General features: G+C 40.1%; 2 protein-coding genes across 11 annotated transcripts in view; one reads left to right on the top strand and one right to left on the bottom strand.

Annotated features, from left to right (window-relative positions):
- Window positions 1–6,560: 6,560 nt before the first annotated feature.
- Window positions 6,561–12,804, bottom strand: acbd5a (acyl-CoA binding domain containing 5a). Of its 2 annotated transcripts, XM_037694152.1 has the most exons (14): window positions 12,723–12,804; window positions 12,379–12,497; window positions 12,052–12,172; window positions 10,730–10,802; window positions 10,529–10,646; window positions 10,409–10,441; window positions 9,930–10,148; window positions 9,669–9,845; window positions 9,369–9,448; window positions 9,077–9,281; window positions 8,799–9,001; window positions 7,589–7,645; window positions 7,380–7,489; window positions 6,561–7,297 (listed from the first exon to the last, which is right to left on the bottom strand). In XM_037694152.1, exons 2-14 carry the CDS (start codon window positions 12,473–12,475, stop codon window positions 7,285–7,287), a joined length of 1,506 nt encoding a protein of 501 aa, XP_037550080.1. In that variant the 5' UTR covers window positions 12,476–12,497; window positions 12,723–12,804; the 3' UTR covers window positions 6,561–7,284. The 2 variants fall into 2 exon arrangements, with proteins under 2 accessions (XP_037550080.1, XP_037550081.1); XM_037694153.1 differs by lacking the exon at window positions 10,409–10,441 and having other exon boundaries at window positions 6,564–7,297.
- A 937-nt stretch (window positions 12,805–13,741) lies between these two features.
- The window catches only part of abi1a (abl-interactor 1a), a 60,828-nt gene continuing 56,477 nt past the window's right edge, over window positions 13,742–18,092 (top strand). For 7 of the 9 annotated variants that reach the window (XM_037693865.1, XM_037693862.1, XM_037693861.1 and 4 more), the window contains exon 1: window positions 13,792–13,991. In XM_037693865.1, the coding sequence (XP_037549793.1) occupies window positions 13,875–13,991 (117 nt within the window). In that variant the 5' untranslated portion in view covers window positions 13,792–13,874. Of the gene's footprint in view, window positions 13,992–18,092 lie in introns of all 9 variants that reach the window. The other 2 variants (XM_037693870.1, XM_037693869.1) reach the window with 1 other exon arrangement.

The following is an 18,092-nucleotide window of genomic DNA, read 5'->3' as shown; positions in this document are numbered from 1 at the left end:
GGGGGGGGGGGGGAAGTTTGTCGGTTTTTTTCATTCATATTTTGTTTAGAGGGCAGCACGGTGGCGCAACTGGTAGAGCTGCTGCCTCTCAGCGAGCAGGTCCTTGGTTCAAACCCCGGTCCAGGGGGCCTTTCTGGGTGGAGTTTGCATGTTCTCTCCGTGCATGCGTGGGTTTTCTCTGGGTACTCCGGTTTCCTCCCACAGTCCAAAAACATGCATGTTAGGCTGATTGGTAACTCTAAATTGTCCCTAGGTGTGAGTGAGAGAGTGAATGGTTGTTTGTCTCGTTTGTCTCTATGTGGCCCTGTGATGGACTTGCGACCCGTCCAGGGTGTACCCCGCCCCTCGCACAGTGATTGCTGGACATGGGCACCAGCGACCCCCGTGACCCAAAATGGAATAAGCGGGTAAAAGAAAATAGATGGATGGATGGATTTTGTTTAGACAGATAAGGGTGTGTTCACACCAGCCCTGTTTAGTCCGCTTTAATCGAACTCTAGCTCGTTTTCCTAGAAAGTCCGGTTCGTTTGGGGAGGTGTGAACGCGCCATCGAATTCTGTCACGGATCAAAAAGGCGAACTCTGGCCCGGGCTAAAACCTAGGTCTCGGTCCGGTAGAAGAGAACTCCAGCGCGGTTCGAGTACAGTGTGAATGTAAAACAGACCGAGCTCCGCTCCACAAGCAAGAAGTGGAGTACAGCGCAGGGCAAACACACATTTCTCTTACCTCATATGGAGCCGTCAGCTGCCTTGTGTGAAAAACAATATTCTCCATGGTCTTTTTCATCTTCTGCTCATGCTGAGTCCATTTTTGAAAAATGACAAACTATAACTCCTTAAACTGCTAAAATTTGATGCCACTCCGTTTTTGTTTTTATTTACAAAAGAAGTGTCTTCAGAGGTTTTTGTGTTGTTTCTTTCAGTAGTTCTTGGTGCAGCGCCCCCACAGGCGAGCGGGGGAACAGGTTGGTTCAACAGGTTGACTCGACTGCACAGTGCAGTGTGAATGCAAACGCACCAGCTCAAATGTAAACAAAAGGTCATGAATATTGATCCCCGACTGAACCAAGTCTACCAGACTATCAGGCGTGAAAACAACCTGTCACATTGAGCCTCGAAGACTCATTTACAAGGGAGATCTTTATAGACAGACAAGAAAGTAGTGAAACTGGACATGTAGGAATTAGAGGCAAAAAAAAAAAAATCTTAAACAGTTTTTCTTCTCAGTTAAGAAGAAAAAGAAACATTGAAAAAACACCTCGCACATACAAGCACATAGTGATATAGACATTCTTTTAGTACTTAAATATGTGTTGACATTTCTGGTTCTCTTTATGATATTTTGTGTTTTTTTTGTTTTTTTTTCTTGCCTTTAACTTGTCATTTTAATTACTGTTTTTGTTAAGCACTTTGGTCACTATCACCGTGGTTGTGTAAAGTGCTATAGAAATAAATGAAATAAAATTTTGCAGAGGGGGGAGATGACAAGAGCAATGAGATGTCCAAGGACGCTCTCGAGGGCACTAAGAGTTCTGATATGGATGGAATAATCAACCATTTTCCTCCGATGAGATCCGTAAACATTCTCGAGGGATGTCGGGGAATGGCCAAGGACAACGCCTGTGGGAATCCAAGAGTTCTGAAATGATGACACAGTGTTTATTCAGCTGGTTTCATTATGTTGATCAGTTGGAATTCCTTAATGGGAAAGGGGTGGGGGGAGGAGGCATAGAGTCAGATCACATGTTCTCCAAGTGAATTCATATAAGGTGGCCTTCAAGGCTAACCAAGGGAGCCAAATTCAGATAAACACATAATTGTTTTGGGGACAGGCAGAACTTTAATGATGTCTACCTTGAGTCTGTGTTGGTCCACTCGGTTCTGAAACGTCCAAATTAAATGACCACACCAATGGACCGTGCCTGAGAATAATCCCTGAGATCTGATCCATTCTGTCACAAACATTTAAGTCTGGGTGCTTGAGGCACGAACCAAGCCATTAAAGGCAAGCAGCGTGATCGGGTCCAAATTTGCTGCCGACGACTTCCTTGATTGTTGGTAGACCAGGAGCCAGCCGAATCCAAAAAGCAGAAACCTGTTATCATAAATCCAATTATAAATGTGTCCTTAAAATCCACAAAAGACAACAGAGGTAGACGCATCATTAAGTCTTCCAAGTTTATTAGATATCCAGCTGCTTTTTTGCATGCCAACAGGGCATATCGACTCGCCTAAGGCCTGAAGGCCTAAAGACTGATAACATTTCCTTGAAGAGAACCTTCAAGGAAATGTTATCAGTTGTGTTGAGGGACCAAGTGACCAAATCAAGTCCATAATTGTGGTTCGGATAATATGTAGAGAGAGGCTCAGAAGCAGTTTCATATACAGGTCCTTCTCAAAAAATTAGCATATTGTGATAAAGGTCATTATTTTCCATAATGTAATGATAAAAATGAAACTTTCATATATTTCAGATTCATTGCACACCAACTGAAATATTTCAGGTCTTTAATTGTTTTAATACTGATGATTATGGCATACAGCTCATGAAAACCCAAAATGCCTGTCCCAAAAAATCAGCATATCATGAAAAGGTTCTCTAAACAAGCTATTAACCTAACCATCTGAATCAACAACGTAACTCTAAACACCTGCAAAAGATTACTGAGGCTTTTAAAAACTCCCAGCCTTGTTTATTACTCAAAACAACAATCATGGGTAAGACTGCCGACCTGACTGCTGTCCAGAAGGCCATCATTGACACCCTCAAGCAAGAGGGTAAGACACAGAAAGAAAGTGCTGAACGAATAGGCTGTTCCCAGAGTGCTGTATCAAGGCACCTCAGTGGGAAGGGAAAAGTGCGGCAGAAAACGCTGCACAACGAGAAGAGGTGGCCGGACCCTGAGGAGGATTGTGGAGAAGGGCCGATTCCAGACCTTGGGGGACCTGCGGAAGCAGTGGACTGAGTCTGGAGTAGAAACATCCAGAGCCACCGTGCACAGGCGTGTGCAGGAAATGGGCTACAGGTGCCGCATTCCCCAGGTCAAGCCACTTTTGAACCAGAAACAGCGGCAGAAGCGCCTGACCTGGGCTACAGAGAAGCAGCACTGGACTGTTGCTCAGTGGTCCAAAGTACTTTTTTCAGATGAAAGCAAATTTTGCATGTCATTCAGAAATCAAGGTGCCAGAGTCTGGAGGAAGACTGGGGAGAAGGAAATGCCAAAATGCCAGAAGTCCAGTGTGAAGCACACACAGTCAGTGATGGTCTGGGGTGTCATGTCAGCTGCAGGTGTTGGTCCACTGTGTTTTATCAAGGGCAGGGTCAATGCAGCTAGCTATCAGGAGATTTTGGAGCACTTCATGCTTCGATCTGCTGAAAAGCTTTATGGAGATGAAGATTTCATTTTTCAGCACGACCTGGCACCTGCTCACAGTGCCAAAACCACTGGTAAATGGTTTACTGACCATGGTATTACTGTGCTCAATTGGCCTGCCAACTCTCCTGACCTGAACCCCATAGAGAACCTGTGGGATATTGTGAAGAGAAAGTTGAGAGACGCAAGACCCAACACTCTGGATGAGCTTAAGGCTGCGATTGAAGCATCCTGGGCCTCCATAACACCTCAGCAGTGCCACAGGCTGATTGCCTCCATGCCACGCCGCACTGAAGCAGTCATTCATCCAAAAGGATTCCCGATCAAGTATTGAGTGCATAACTGAACATGATTATTTGAAGGTTGGTGTTTTTTGTATTAAAAACACTTGTCTTTCATTCGTGAGATGAAATATGCTAATTTTTTTGGGACAGGCATTTTGGGTTTTCATGAGCTGTATGCCATAATCATCAGTATTAAAACAATTAAAGACCTGAAATATTTCAGTTGGTGTGCAATGAATCTGAAATATATGAAAGTTTCATTTTTATCATTACATTATGGAAAATAATGACCTTTATCACAATATGCTAATTTTTTTAAGAAAGGCCTGTACATGCTTCTATTGGGTAAAGTTTGACAACACTGAATAAATTGTTGTTATGCTGACGATACTCATTTATATCCATGAAACCAATCAGTTACTTAGATTACAAGCTTATACTACACACATAAAAACCTGAATGACTCTTAACTTTCTGCTTTTAAACTCAGACAAAACAGAGGTTGTAGTTTTTGGACTGAGCATTTTAGGAATATCTAGGATTAGATATCTTAGGAATAAAATTTGCAGCCTTTCACTTTCTCTGGATGGCATTAATTTGGCCTCCAGTAATTAAAAAAAATAAAAAACTTGGTGTTGCGGTAATTTTGATCAGAATATGTATTTTAACCCAGACATTAAAAATGTTACCAGGACCACTCTTTCATCTGCACAATATGATTAAATTAGAAATATCTTGTTCAAAAATGATTTAGAAAAATGGTTCATGCATGTATCACTTGAAGGCTGAACTGTTGAAATTCTTTTATCTGGGTGTTCAAAAAACTTCATAAAAAGTTTTCATTTGATCCCTAATGCTGCTGCTAGAGTTCTGATGAGAGTTGTATAGGAGAAATCATATTTCTGCAGTTTTCATTTTTCTCCATTTGCTCCTTTTCAAATTCAAAATAAACTTTAAAATGTTACTCTTAACAGCCACGCTCTTATATTGAAAAAAAATTTTTGTTCAGTATTTTCCTAAATGAGCACTTCACTCTGACTGCAGGTTTACTTGCGGTTCCTAGCGGTTAAAGCAGAATAAGAGGAAGATCTTTCAGTTATCAGGCTCCTCTCTTGTGGAACCAACTTCCACTTTCTGTCCACGATGCTGACACATTGTCCACTTTTAAGATTAGGCTCAAGTCTTTCCTTTTTGTTAAATCTTATAGTTAGGGTCAGCTTGGGTTTCCTGAGCTATCCTTAGTTCTGGGGCTATAGGCTTAGATTGCTGGAGGACAAACTGACCACATCTCCTCAGTCTGTTCATGTTTGTACATGCTTTTCTTTGTCTACGTAGAAGGTACACTTCAGTCCAGCTATTTTCTGTTTGTATGACTTTCTTGTCCTCTCGCTCCACAGCCAGTTCAGGCAGATGGCTGCATATCCTAAATACACTTCTGCTGGAGGTTTCCTCTTGTTATAAGGGAGCTTTTCCTTTCCACTATCGCCAGTGTGCTCATATTGGGAGGTTGCAACCAAGTGGAGCTTCAAGTTAACTGACTTCTTTAGATCGATGACTTTTACTACGGTAATTGGCATTTTATAATATGCGTGAATGTTCTGTATAGTGCCCTGGGACAACAATTGTTGTATAAATAAAATGAACTTTTGTCAATATATTTACACAGCCTAAAAACAGATTCTGAGGCAATCAATTGTGAACAGTTCTGATGTTCATTTAGCACAAAATGTAAAACCTACAGATCATGTTCAGTGAAATTATGTTAAATTCAGTTTATTTATATATATAGAGCCAAATCACAACAGAAGTTGTCTCAAGGCACCGTATAAAAACATTCACATAAATACCAAAGCTAATAGTAAAAGTTCTCCATCTAAAGAAACCAGCAGACTTGTTGAATATTCACTTCATCGCAGTCTCCCATCCTGAGCAAGCACAAAGGCAACAGTGGAAAGGAAAAACTCCCTTTTAACAGGAAGAACCCTCCAGCAGAACCAGGTTCAGGACAAGTGGACAAATAATAAAAACCCTTTAAGGTCAACAATGCGTTTAGACATTAAAATTCCATTTCTAATTTCACACGGTGGCGGTCGCACCAGTTTGAATCCGTTTTGCTGCATTCAGGCTAGGTTGGCGTACTTACAATGATTACCAAGTTATACGTGTGCATTTAAAAATATTTTATATCTCATTTGTAGAAGACTAATCATCTTTCAAAAGTTATGATTTTCATTTGCCATGTCAGTAAAAATGGTGACTTGGAAGTACTTGTCCTTACATGAAAACAGTACAGAATCAGTGCTTGAACCATTTTATTACAAACACAAACTAACATGGTATTGCTTTTTTGTGTACTTTTCTCCCCCCATAGTATTTTGCTGGCAGTACACATTTTGATCAGCTCGTGTACCTTTCATGACTTAAAAATGAACTAAATGAGCAAAAAGCTTATTCAAAAGAACAAACCAAAGTCAACGTCTTGTTAAAACTTTATTTTAAGCTTTGATTATCACATGCAAACACCCCTCAGCACAGGCTGTCAGGAAAACTTCAGTACATCTCAGTAAAAAGATAAACCATTGCTTTTTTTTATTAAAACATATTCGCTCTGAAAAGCAGTAATTCGTATACTAGTCTTTTTGTAAATATATTATTCTACATTAATTCACAGATGCAATTAAAATATTGCTTTTTGATCTAAACTGTACAGCTACTGTATACAATTTGGAATGAATACCTTAATTTGCACAAAACAATTAAATATACACGTTTTAATGATAACATACAGCAAACATTACGCATCAATCAGAAATCTGGGTGGACATCTCTCACCAGCTCATGGCTCAGTAGGTAGGATGGTTAACCATAATTCACTCCAGACCTGTAACAGCTACAAGGACTGAATATGAAGACATTTGAGTGCAATCTACAGCGAGTGTATTTTAGAACAACCATGAGGCACTTTTTCCTACTTATGAAAAATCTGGACCAACCTGATGTAAATCACAAATTGATATGACGCAAGACAGACGAGTTTTGGTGATTTAAAGTAATTAAGTAAAGAAAAAAAACAAAAACCTCACTTGTATATCTGGCCAGCAATGCCCTTATGAAAACTTATTCAAAACAATAAATACTTACCTACTCTAAGAGGAAGAATCACACACATCAGTACAGTATTATATTCATTCTTCACTTGTATTATTCAATTATTACAGTTTTATTATAGCAGCATTACCTGGGCAGCTAATGGAATTGTGAACATTTTGTGCAACAAACCCTACATTTCGGATGGAGAAGCTACTGCAGTTGGTCTACAACCACACCGACAATGTTCCAGCTATGGATATTTTCTCTCTCGACACAAACCATTTTCTAAAAAGATGCCAGTATAGTTAAATCACACGCCCATACATTCACGTTCCCTCTTTGACACCACATCCGCCATACAACTCACTCAAGAAGACTGTTTTGACTCATAAATCCTGCTTCGTAGTGCAAAAAGCTAATTAGTGGGCTGTGAGTTGAATTAGCAGGAAGGAGGAAGTTGCAGCTATTAGCAGCCCAGTCGAAGACGTTTAAAGGACTCGATAATGGCCGAGCCTCGTGGGGTTTCTGTGAGCTGGATCAGTTGATGCGTCTACAAGTAGGTCAGAAACATGTTTGAATAAGATACAGCATAGACAAAACACGGTCAAAGCTTATTCTTGTGTAAAACATACCTTCTTCTTCTTTGCAAATACAAACGGATAAGCCACTGAACCACGAACGGCCATATAACGGCGAAGGCCACACTGGCAGGTGAAATGTCAAAAGGCCACCAGGATGGTTTCTAGGCAACGAACGTTTACAAAGTGCAAATGTTTAACTCTTTTAAAAGCAGAACACATCAAAAACACCAATATGTAATCTGGTCTCATGATGATTTTACCCAGTTCTTCTTCCCTGGAGGTGACACATACGTGGGCGAAACAGCCACTGCTCTTGCCTGCAGAAACAAAGGAAATGGAAAAGTTTACTCGGAAATAAAACTCACAAGCTTCTGATTGCACTCGTGGTCTGATGTTTACCGAGTCAAAGTACAAACCTCTTATCTTTCATTTTTAAAAAGCAAACAAAAACCGTATCATCGCTGAAACCAAAAACTGATCATATGAACGTTGTTTACAGTCTAAAAGTTAAGTTCTTTACAAAGATGGAAATGTCAATCAGATGCTGGAAATAACTAAATAATGTCTGTTGACCTACATGTGCCATAAATGGTTCTTGATGAGGTCCACTGGACGGATTTGAATAAAACTCTAAAAGTAATTATTAGCTGTACGGTAGTCCTTCGCTACTTTGCAGTTTGTTTATCGTAGACTCGCTCTATCACCGTTTTTCAAAATAAGAGTGGACATGACACACAATTGGCTGATTGATGGATGAGCCGCATGATCAGCATGCAATTTTTATTTAAAATAAATTATTTAAAATAATTTAGCACCTGCTGCACCTTTGTGCAGCCCATACTCTGCTGCAGCTGATCAGCTGTTCACTGTGCAGATCGGAGAAGTGGGTGTGGCCAAAAGCACTTGCAGGTGGCAAAGAGCAGCGAAGGCAGGGAGCTGATATCATGACATTCTGTGCTCTTTTAGAGCATTTAGAGTTTGAAAACATTGTTTAGAATATTGCAAGTGTGGGAAGGGTTTCAAACACCTTTACATACATATATAAAAATAAACTACTACTTGTACTACTATTCCTATGTCGCGGTTTTTCACTCATCACGGGGCTTCAGGGTACAGATCCCCCACGATAAACGAGGGACTACTGTACAACTATAACTGTGGAGTCAACACAGTTCAAGATGGCCGCCACGGCTAATCAACCTTAGCAAACACAAAAAGAGCTTGCTCATTTGGTTTATTTGTAAGTCCTAACTTTATATTTGTTTTGGCTGAAAAGGGGAAAAAGCAAAAAAAAAAATCATCATCTAATTTGAGTAGTTTTAAAAACATGTTTGATTATTTATAATTTAGTTAATGAGATTAAAGCAGCAACAGTTTCCAGTTTTTTCACAGACGGTGCATTAGGACTACGTTCCTCTCCTTTAACAATTCTTCCAGAGGTAAGTGACTGACAGGACGGGCTGGTCTGACCTGGCTGGCAGTTAGAGCCTCCAAGGTGCGCAGCCTCTCCAGAACACTCTGCATATCTTCCTGCAGCCTGGCCAGAGCCACAACAATCTGCTCATTCAGGCTCCCCCCGAGCGTCACTGCACCCCTCCAGCCTTCACCGTCACCATCTCCACCACTGTGTACTGGCATCAGAGATTCTGGGCCAAGGCCTGGAGACCTGGAGCCTTAAGACACATTCTAATGAGCTTTGTGCCACTTTTTCCACATTGAGTCTAAATTTCCTGCAGGTGCAACCTTACCTCTTCCTTTCCCAGACGAAGACCTGCCTGGCACGTCCACATTAAGACTCCGTTTCTCTGACCCCGTCCCACCAGCCTCTCCATCTTCACCCCCACACTTAACAGCCTGCGGAGGCTCTTGGACATCCTCCAGCAGCTCCTCTACAGGCAGCAGGGCGTGGCTTTCTTCATCCAGGTCATCCAGGGATCGGTTGTGCTCCGAGTGCTGGAAAACATTCACATAATAAATCACTCTGAGGGGGACTAATTAATTAAATCTGACCCATATTAGTGCTTTTCAAGCTTTGCTTGCCTCTTCTTGGCCAAACTGGTCCACAGAATCGCAGTAGACCTCACTGTCCGAGTCACTGGCCAGGTGGTTGGCTCCTGGTTCTGTAATGCGGAGGATGTTTTCAACTTACTGAACTAAAACTGTCCAAGGAGTGGTTGATTCGTAAAAGGGTCAGAGTGTGAGGATTTGCTGCAGCTCTCAGAATGAAGCTGAGCAGATTATCCTGTCACATGCTCCACTCATACCCAAGCACACGCAAGTTGTATGTGTGCGAGTCTAAACACAGAATTCAAAGGCAGCACGTTTTTTTATTTGTCCAACCTGTGTGGTGTCCGTTGAGCAGAGGCTCGCCCACAGAGTCCTCCAAAGAGTTGTCGCTGTTCAGAGCATCTCTGGTATGACCCCCGTTGATCACCTGGGTGACCCCGTTAGCAAGTTTGCCATTCAGGACGGACGATTTGTGTCTCCTGGATGAATTCTTCTTCTTTGGTTGAGAGACTAGAGGTAAAAATGTCAATGAAACATTTTTAAATTTAAATGTTCCAGGAAAAAAACATGTTTAATTGTGTTTTATTTTGCTACCTTTCTTAACTTCAATCATCTCTTCTTCCTCTTCATCATTTTCTTCTTCATCCTCCTCCTCTTCATCATCATCCTCCTCTTCTTCTTCTTCTTGTTGCACCTCTTCCTTTTCTTTGAGCCTGGCGGGTCGAGTCTCCAGACTGCCGTTCATTTCCATGTTTCTTATGATGCTTTTTGCGACACTTTTTGTTTCCAGTGAATTTAGCATGTTGCCAAATCCTTCACAGACAAACTCATTAGGACAAAACCTTCAAATTTACACATTTTACTCAAAGCTGAACACTAAAGGTTTCAGTTGTGAATGCAGCTGAATGCCTCAGCAAATAAAGAGGATACAATTATTGTTTTAGATGAAAGTGTACCTTAAATCTGCTAAACTATACCAGCTGTAATTAAGCACTAAAAGCATATAAGCTACAACACCACATGATTCTACATTAATCAACACACACTGCACGTGTACACAGTCAAATACTTGCCTTCCAGTTGCCTAGCATATTGAGTCAAACGGGCTGAGCGAAGAAGTGAATTGTAAAAAAGTTAAGCTCTGGATACTGTTTCTAAACCCATAAAGTAAAAGGTAGAAGAGTCGACTCTACCTGTGCTCAGGTCCGATATCTGCGAGATCTTTTTCTTCTCATCAACCAGCTCGTAGAAAGGGCCGAGGACACGCAGAAGCTCCTCCACCTCATCCGTTATGGGCATCCCCTCCAGGATCTGCAAATCCAATCCATGTTCATTTAGAGTGCATAAAAAAAAAAAAAAAAAAATCACACAAAAAAGCAGAGTAAAAACCACACCAGCTTCATTTCATCCACATATGCCGCCATCGCGTCTTCTTTTGACATTTCTCCAAGAGAATTCCAGGCATCCCTTTAAAATGAAAGTGAGCACAAAAGACACAGTTATTAATTTATCAGAGTGAACTGAGCTACATCACAGGTTTGTCACCTCTGTGCCAGTTTTCAGCTTTTCCAGCAGGCCCGAGGACAGGATGTTCCGTGCTAACGGAGGGTCAGAAACTTCCTGAACCATCAGAAATGTGTCTCAAAAATTTTCCAGCAACCTCCTTGAGAGAAACTCAGCTTGAGACGGCACAGAGGGAGGGGATGTTTGCTGCTTCAGGCTTGATATGCAGCGTTTTACCCAACATTTCTAACCTCGCTTCAACTATTTCTGCTGGATTTCCATGAACATTGTACTGCTCTTAAAAATTCTCAAGGGCACTTTATTCTGGTAATAAATTCAATGTTTGTAGCAGTTCCCAACATGAAAATTTCACTACCTTACCGAATGATGTTTTATAGAACTAATAGTACAGTAGTCCCTTGCTACTTCGCAGACTCGCTCTATCGTGGTTTTTCAAAGTAAGACTGGACATGACACACAATTGGCTGATTGATGGATGTGCCGCACGATCGGCATGGATTTTTTAAAATTTAAAATAAATAATTTTAAATGAGGGAGAAGCTTCCTCCTGCAGCTGATCTCCGCTCTGCAGCGAAGAAGTAGGCGTGGCCGAGAGCCTTGGCAGGTGGCAGAGAGCAGCGGAGGCAAAGAGCTGAAATCATGACAGGCTGAGCTCTTTTAGAGCATTTAGTTTAGAAACATTGTTTAGAATATTGTAAGAGTGTGGGAATGGTTTTAAATGCCTATAATCTACTACTTACTACCATTCCTACTTCATGGTTTTTCATTTATCACCAGGCTTAAGGGTACAGATCCCCGGCGATAAACATGGGGACTACTGCATTTTATTATCTAAATAAAAGGGTGAAAAACAAAAGACAATTCCCAAACATGTCACTTATTTCAACATTTACACCCAAAATCAGCTGTGTCCGATACAAGGAACAAAAAATGTATTTTAATGAATTAATTGTGAAAAATGTAAAATATTTAGGTAGGCAAGTTAAGTCTTTCAGGACCAAATTTTTACATGCTTATGTAGTTTTATAAGCCAATTATCCAACATCCATAAAGCATTTTGCATGATTTCCAGTAACCCCGATAACCGCACAGAAAATCTGTTGTAAATTAAATTAAGATAGAATAATTAAACTAAACCCTAACCAAATGTTGTCTTATTAAAAAGTCAGGAATGTGATAAAAACCCACTAACCACTTAGCTTTGCCAACTGCATCCCAGAAGCCAGGTCGTGGTATATCGCATGGTCCTATTGTAGCTTGTTTATAATAACTATAGAACTTGAGCATCATGTCATTGGAAGGCTGAAAGGGACCTGAGGAAGAAAAAAAAAAGTCTGATTATACATAAATGTATCTGCAAAAAGCCACATAGGAGTAGGCCTGGAGGCATAGCAGGCTTTGAACTGTTTGTTGTGATCATTCCTGCTGCAGCAGTCTGGCCTGTTAAAGTGGATTTCCTAAATCGCCGAAGCTGCTGGGGCTTTGACACCATTCTTGTTGCAGCTGCTTCTTTACTCACCGTTCGGGGGTAAACTCCTGATCACTTTCACGGAGGCATCGAACCTCATTTGGGTCAAACGCTTTTCTTCTTTGACGGTGACGCTCTCCACCTCCATGTTGTCCCTCCTAACACAACACCTGCAGTATGAAAACCACCACAGCCAAACAAAGACAAACACGGGTCCAGGTTACTGTTTGACACCAGCCTGTTTGTTTTGACCATTAGCCGGAGATTAAGCTAGTTGTTGTGTATCTAGTGGGACGCTGGCGCGCGACGTAGCGTCAGTGACGCAATTATTAAAGTTAACTGCCACCATACCATTTAAACATTCAACAGAAAAGCTCGGAATCAGGAATACTTACCTAAAGATTAATTTGCTTATCTATTCGTCAGAAGAAGGCAACTTGTCCTTAGCCCTAAACCAGACGCCATGAACAGCAACTTAAAGCTGAGGGCGATTGCATTCTGGGAATTGTAGTTTTCTGTAAAAGATAGTTCCGTCCACCTGAAAATGTAGTTTTAGGTTCAGCTAGCGAATTTTAAAAGGACACAAAAAGTTATTAAACACAGAAAAGTTAGTTAGGATATGAAAAATAAGCCGATTTTTTTCCCTTCTTAAAGGTCATCTTCTTTCAATTGTGGTTAAGTGTAAGACTACATATCCCAGAATGCTCTAGTTAGCGTCCTACTTTTTGTCTGGCTGGAGATGTGATAAGCAAATAATGTTAAAATAGTAAGATCTTTTACTCGTGTTTGTTTTTCCTATACTAAAAAATTATTGTGATTTGGTTTGACATTCTAGTGACACTTGTTTTGAATATTATTTTGGCACACAGTACAGTTTAATCATAATAGTAATGTACTTAATTACCTTTTGATGAACATAAAATTAAAATGATTTGTTTTACTCAATCTGAATATTTTTGATGATATTTGTTTAAAAAATACACAAAAGTAAAAAAAAAAACAACAACAAACAAAATCCTCCCACTCCACCTAAATTTCTCATCCTTTAGGCTTTCATTGGAGATAGAGCCGCTGGTTAGATTTTAGAACCAAGATAAAATAAAATGTAAAACACTTTCATCATTTATCCTGATGCATGCTCAATAATCCAGGTAGAAAAATCTAAAAAGGTTCAATCTGGTCCTCTGGACATTCAAAAACACAAAAAAACAAAACAAAAAAAATGTAGATACGTTTCGTCTTTCATTCGAAGGAAGTCTTTCGGATGAAAGACGAAACTTATCTACATTTTTTTTTTTGCTTTGTTTTGTTGTGAGATGTGACCGCGGAGAACGGGGACATTGTTTTTTTTTTTTTTTTTTTTGCAATTGGGTGACTCCTCTTCTTTACTGTAGACGATCTTTGCTTTGAAATCGGGGCCAGGAATCCTACAAAGCAGCCGAAGGAGTTTTTATTTTTTTCTAAGCAGAGCGGAGCTTGTGGCTGGCTGTTTCAATCGAAGGAAAGGGAGGCAGAGGGAAGGGAGGCTCTGCAGGGAGGGATGTAAGATGGCAGAGCTACAAATGCTGTTAGAAGAAGAGATTCCGGCTGGTAAAAGAGCGCTCGTAGAGAGTTACCAAAACCTGACTAGAGTAGCCGACTACTGCGAAAACAATTATGTCCAGGTAAGTGAAATTTCTTTTATCTATCCGCCTTTTCTTCTTCTTGTAGCGAACAGCTTCGGATTGGACGCTTGTTGGGACAGGAAATGTGGGTAAAGAAACTAGTCTCGCGCATGAAAGGAGCTCTAAAAGCCCTTAGTTGGAATAACAAATTTGACGACGGTGCTTTTAGGGCCGTGGGACATTTTGCTATTGTCTTTCTACACCTACTATTTATCAAATTATTCCGTTTACCCAGAGGGTGTGTCTACTTTTATGACCGCTCTGTCTCGGTTCAAATACTGCCTCCACTCTCTTACTACTGATGGAGAGGCCTGCATGGTTTACATGTTACAGCCACGAAAAAAATGCATTTCTACCTCTCAAGAAAAATGTAGTTGTACGTGTATATAAAATTATTTTAGCGGGAACCTAATTATCAGCAAAATTATAAGCCTACATGTGAGCTCTTTACTCTCCGTAAGGTCATTAAACTCACCATTTAATACCACAAAAACAGTTTAAAGTCTCCATTGGGACCCCATTACAGTGGTGGTAAAATGTCTCTTATTGGACCTGTAAGCGCTCAGTACCAATGCTTTAATGTCAGGGCATGGCTTTTATTGTTTTAGATTCATTTTAATGCCTGTAAATGTATAAACAAAAGATATTTGAGTAGAGTTTGTGTGCTGTGAGACAGAGAAAGGAATGTAAGTTAGGTTATTTCCTGCTTTAACTTATTCATAGGAACAGAGCTGTTTTAGTCACTGCTGTCTTCATTTATTTTCAGGGGATATGCATCACATGCAAAAACATTCTGTTTACTTTTTTATTTTAAGGTATATTTCCAAGTGAATCTGGGCAGCTGTCATGGTGCAGATTTGGACAAAAACACATCACTTTGTGCCATAAGCCTCTTTCTTAGTGTTTTTTTGAGTACAAACTCAAACAGAAATCATGCACGGAGCCCTTTTGTTTAGTTTTTTCAACAGGAACCCACCATATCAGCTACAGTGGGTGTGTCCAGTCCAGCTGTACTCCCCAAAGACTCTGTAATTTAGTTTCCTTCCTCATCCTCACTGTGAGCTTTGACACTGAAGTCACAGGCAGACATTACAAGACAGAGTTAGAACAACTTTTTTTAATCTCTGATAGAAGCAGATTTTAGTTTCAAATACTTTTCCCCCCTTTATAGTTTCATGTGCTGATAGTGTGCAGAAAATAAAACATTTTGGTGAAACTAGATGTTGGAGTTTCCTTATTCGGGATTTACCAGAGCTGTAACGTGAGACTGGAGCGTTGCAGTCTGGTTTCCCACCATGACGCAATATTGAGAAAACTGTTTGTTTGGACTCCTGGTTGGGGATATTAGTTACCGTCCATGTTAATGTTTAACACTGTGGTTTTTATATACTGACTTGTACTTTAAACTGCAGAAAATAATCTGCATTATTTCCCATCTTTATAGCTGAGCAGCATCCTAAATTTAAGACTAGCAATCCCTGAAGGAATCCGTATCACCCACCACCTTCAGTGGAGTTATAGCCAATTTGGTGGAATCTTGTAAATTATTTTATACAGTATTGCAAGAAGTGCTGGCGTTTGAAGTACTCGTTCACTCTCGCCTACTACCACACTAAATCTTTGCTCGACGTCTGTAAAATCAGCTGTTTATATAGTCATTTTGTGCTATTGACGCACGCACAGGTTTAAGGTGTTAGAAAATGGAACAGAGATGCATTTTAAACAAGATTTAACAGCTTTGTTTTCTTTTCATTATATTTTCATCTATTAAGCAACAATACTAACTTTCAAAGTTTTTAAGTGTGTTTGTGTCTTTTCATATGTTAAACTTGGCTTTTTAGACATTTTCATTTTAGGAATTTTTAACAAATGCTATCTAAATTTAAACTGTACCATATTTTTCAGACTATAAGGCGCACCTAAATTCCTTGAATTTTCTCAAAAATCGACAGTGAGCCTTATAATCCAGTGCGCCTTATGTATTAATTCTGGTTGTGCTTACTGATCTCAAACTGATTTTATGTGGTACACGGCACTCAAAAATCTGTCAAAATGAGCTTATTTTGCTTAATGCTCCTTATTCATTCAATCTTTTATTTATACAGGCTAGCGGCTAGCCTCGTTGAGCCACGAGGACTCATTTGCAAGAGAGACCTTATAATCTGGTGCACCTTTATAGTCTGAAAAATACAGTAATCAAGTCCCGTTTTGAGGGCTGATAAGATTCAATTTAACTGATATGTTAGGGCTATTCAACTGGCGGCCCAGGGGCCAAATCAGGCCCACGGGTGAACTCGATTTGGCCCACCGTTTTTAAGCAAAACTAGATTTTAAACTATGAAACAACCTTACTTAATGACAATAACAGCTGGATGTTTGGCCCCTGAGCTATTGGCTTTCAGAAACTGTGGCCCCCTGAGTAATTTTGTTGAATAACCCTGTGTTAAACAATAAATGCTACAATGCTGTCATCTTAATTTAGTACATCTCTTTCAATTAGCAAAGTTGTGCTTGGATTCCTGGAGCAGAAAGAGATTAAATTATTGCTGAAAGTCAGCAGATGTATTTTGTGGCTGCAAATGGGACCGTTTTGATTCTAGTTTTTATTTTTATTTTTCATTTGCTGCATAGTTTTGCTCCAGAAGAGCAGAACTATGCAGCACTTTTTTTACAGTATTTTTTAAATTCCCCTAAATAGCATCAAGAGAGCTAAACAAAAGGGCTGTAATTGTGCCAAAAACCATCTTTTCTGGCTTTTGTTGTTGCCTTCATAGAGCCGAGGATAAAGAGTGGAGTCAGGAGTGGGTGATGATTCTTTTGTACAGCATTTTATTGAATTCGCTCTAAATTGTAGCTTTATCTGACAGATTCTGTCCCCGTGTTTTGCAGTTCAAAGTGCTGACACACAAACAGCAGGATTTTTGTCCTCTCTGTGCACGTTGGGAGTGCTGTACGTGAAGTGTCACACTGTCCACGGAGTGTTTCTCCTCCTCTGCTGTAGATGCACTCGCTCTGCCGACTGAAACACACACTCCTCAACATGTCTCAGCTTGAGTCGGCTCGTCCTCTCGACACTCCTTCACATTTCTTCTTCTCCTGCTCCGTGTTCCTGTCACGGAGGCTTTGCTGCAGCTCAGCAAGCTCAAACAGATGGCGTAACCAAACCCAGATCTCTGCCCCACTTTCCCAACTGGTTTTCATGACTTTTGTTTGTGCAACAGAGGGTTTTGAATTCTGTATGTATGTGTGTGCGTGTCATATGACACACAGACGGGTCAGAGTTCTCTTTCCTGTTTGCCCCGCTGACTCTGTAGATTGGCTCCCTGGAAATGCCTTTTCTCTTTGTCAGGAAGTGGCTTAATAATAGACACGAACCCTGTTTCTGTTTGACGCCTACACACAGGTTTCTCCGATCAGGGCTGAATTTTAATATTTAAACAGTTTCCTGTTTATTTTTTTGCTGCAGATTGGACTTATTTTTTATGCAATGTGTTTATGTGTCCGTGACAAGGGCACACAGTATGCAAAGTGGGCCACCTGGTCATGTTGACAGGACACACTTTTTTTTTTTAACTGTGATAGCGCTGAACTTCAGACAAATTGTAACAATCATCAAGGGTTATCAAATAAGCTGATTGATTAGTTGAATTAGAACTATTTCTTAACTATATGTCAAAATTTAAGTACAAATTTAACTTGTTTTTAATGTTGATTTGAAACAAAAATGGCCAATCTTGTTCCATGCACAAGAGTTCAGAGTCTGAATAACACAGAAAGCTTAAAACTGTAAGTTTTAAAATTAGAAATGGTCTTAGGTTTGTAGGTTGGGAGGTATTAGGTTTTGCAGGTCACTGTGCAGCCTGCTCTTAAAGGGATAGTTCAAACATTTTGAAGTGTTTTTCTTTATGTAGAAAGGAATTGGAACTATGCACTTGAACCTCTAACTTTTAATGTACAATAGGTGTCAGATTTAAATACCGTATTTTCTGGCATAAAAGTCGCTCTGGAGTATGTTGCATAAGTTAAAAAAAACATGAAAGGAAAAGAACGTGTGTGTGTGTGTATGTATATATATATATATATATGTATGTATGTATGTAT

The sequence above is a fragment of the Nematolebias whitei genome, chromosome 20 (genome assembly GCF_014905685.2).
Source record: "Nematolebias whitei isolate Nwh7 chromosome 20, NemWhi1, whole genome shotgun sequence".
NCBI lineage: Eukaryota > Metazoa > Chordata > Actinopteri > Cyprinodontiformes > Rivulidae > Nematolebias > Nematolebias whitei.
Note: the sequence above shows the minus strand (reverse complement) of the source record. Positions and strands in the feature narration are given on the sequence as shown.

Coding starts and splice junctions, on each gene's coding strand:
- acbd5a (XM_037694152.1), bottom strand. CDS start 12,475: ATGGAGGTGGAGAGCGTCACCGTCAAAGAAGAAAAGCGTTTGACCCAA. Junction 10,149..10,408: donor ATATGCTAGGCAACTGGAAG/GCAAGTATTTGA, acceptor TTGTCTGTGAAG/GATTTGGCAACATGCTAAAT. Junction 9,002..9,076: donor TTCGTCTGGGAAAGGAAGAG/GTAAGGTTGCAC, acceptor ATGTGTCTTAAG/GCTCCAGGTCTCCAGGCCTT.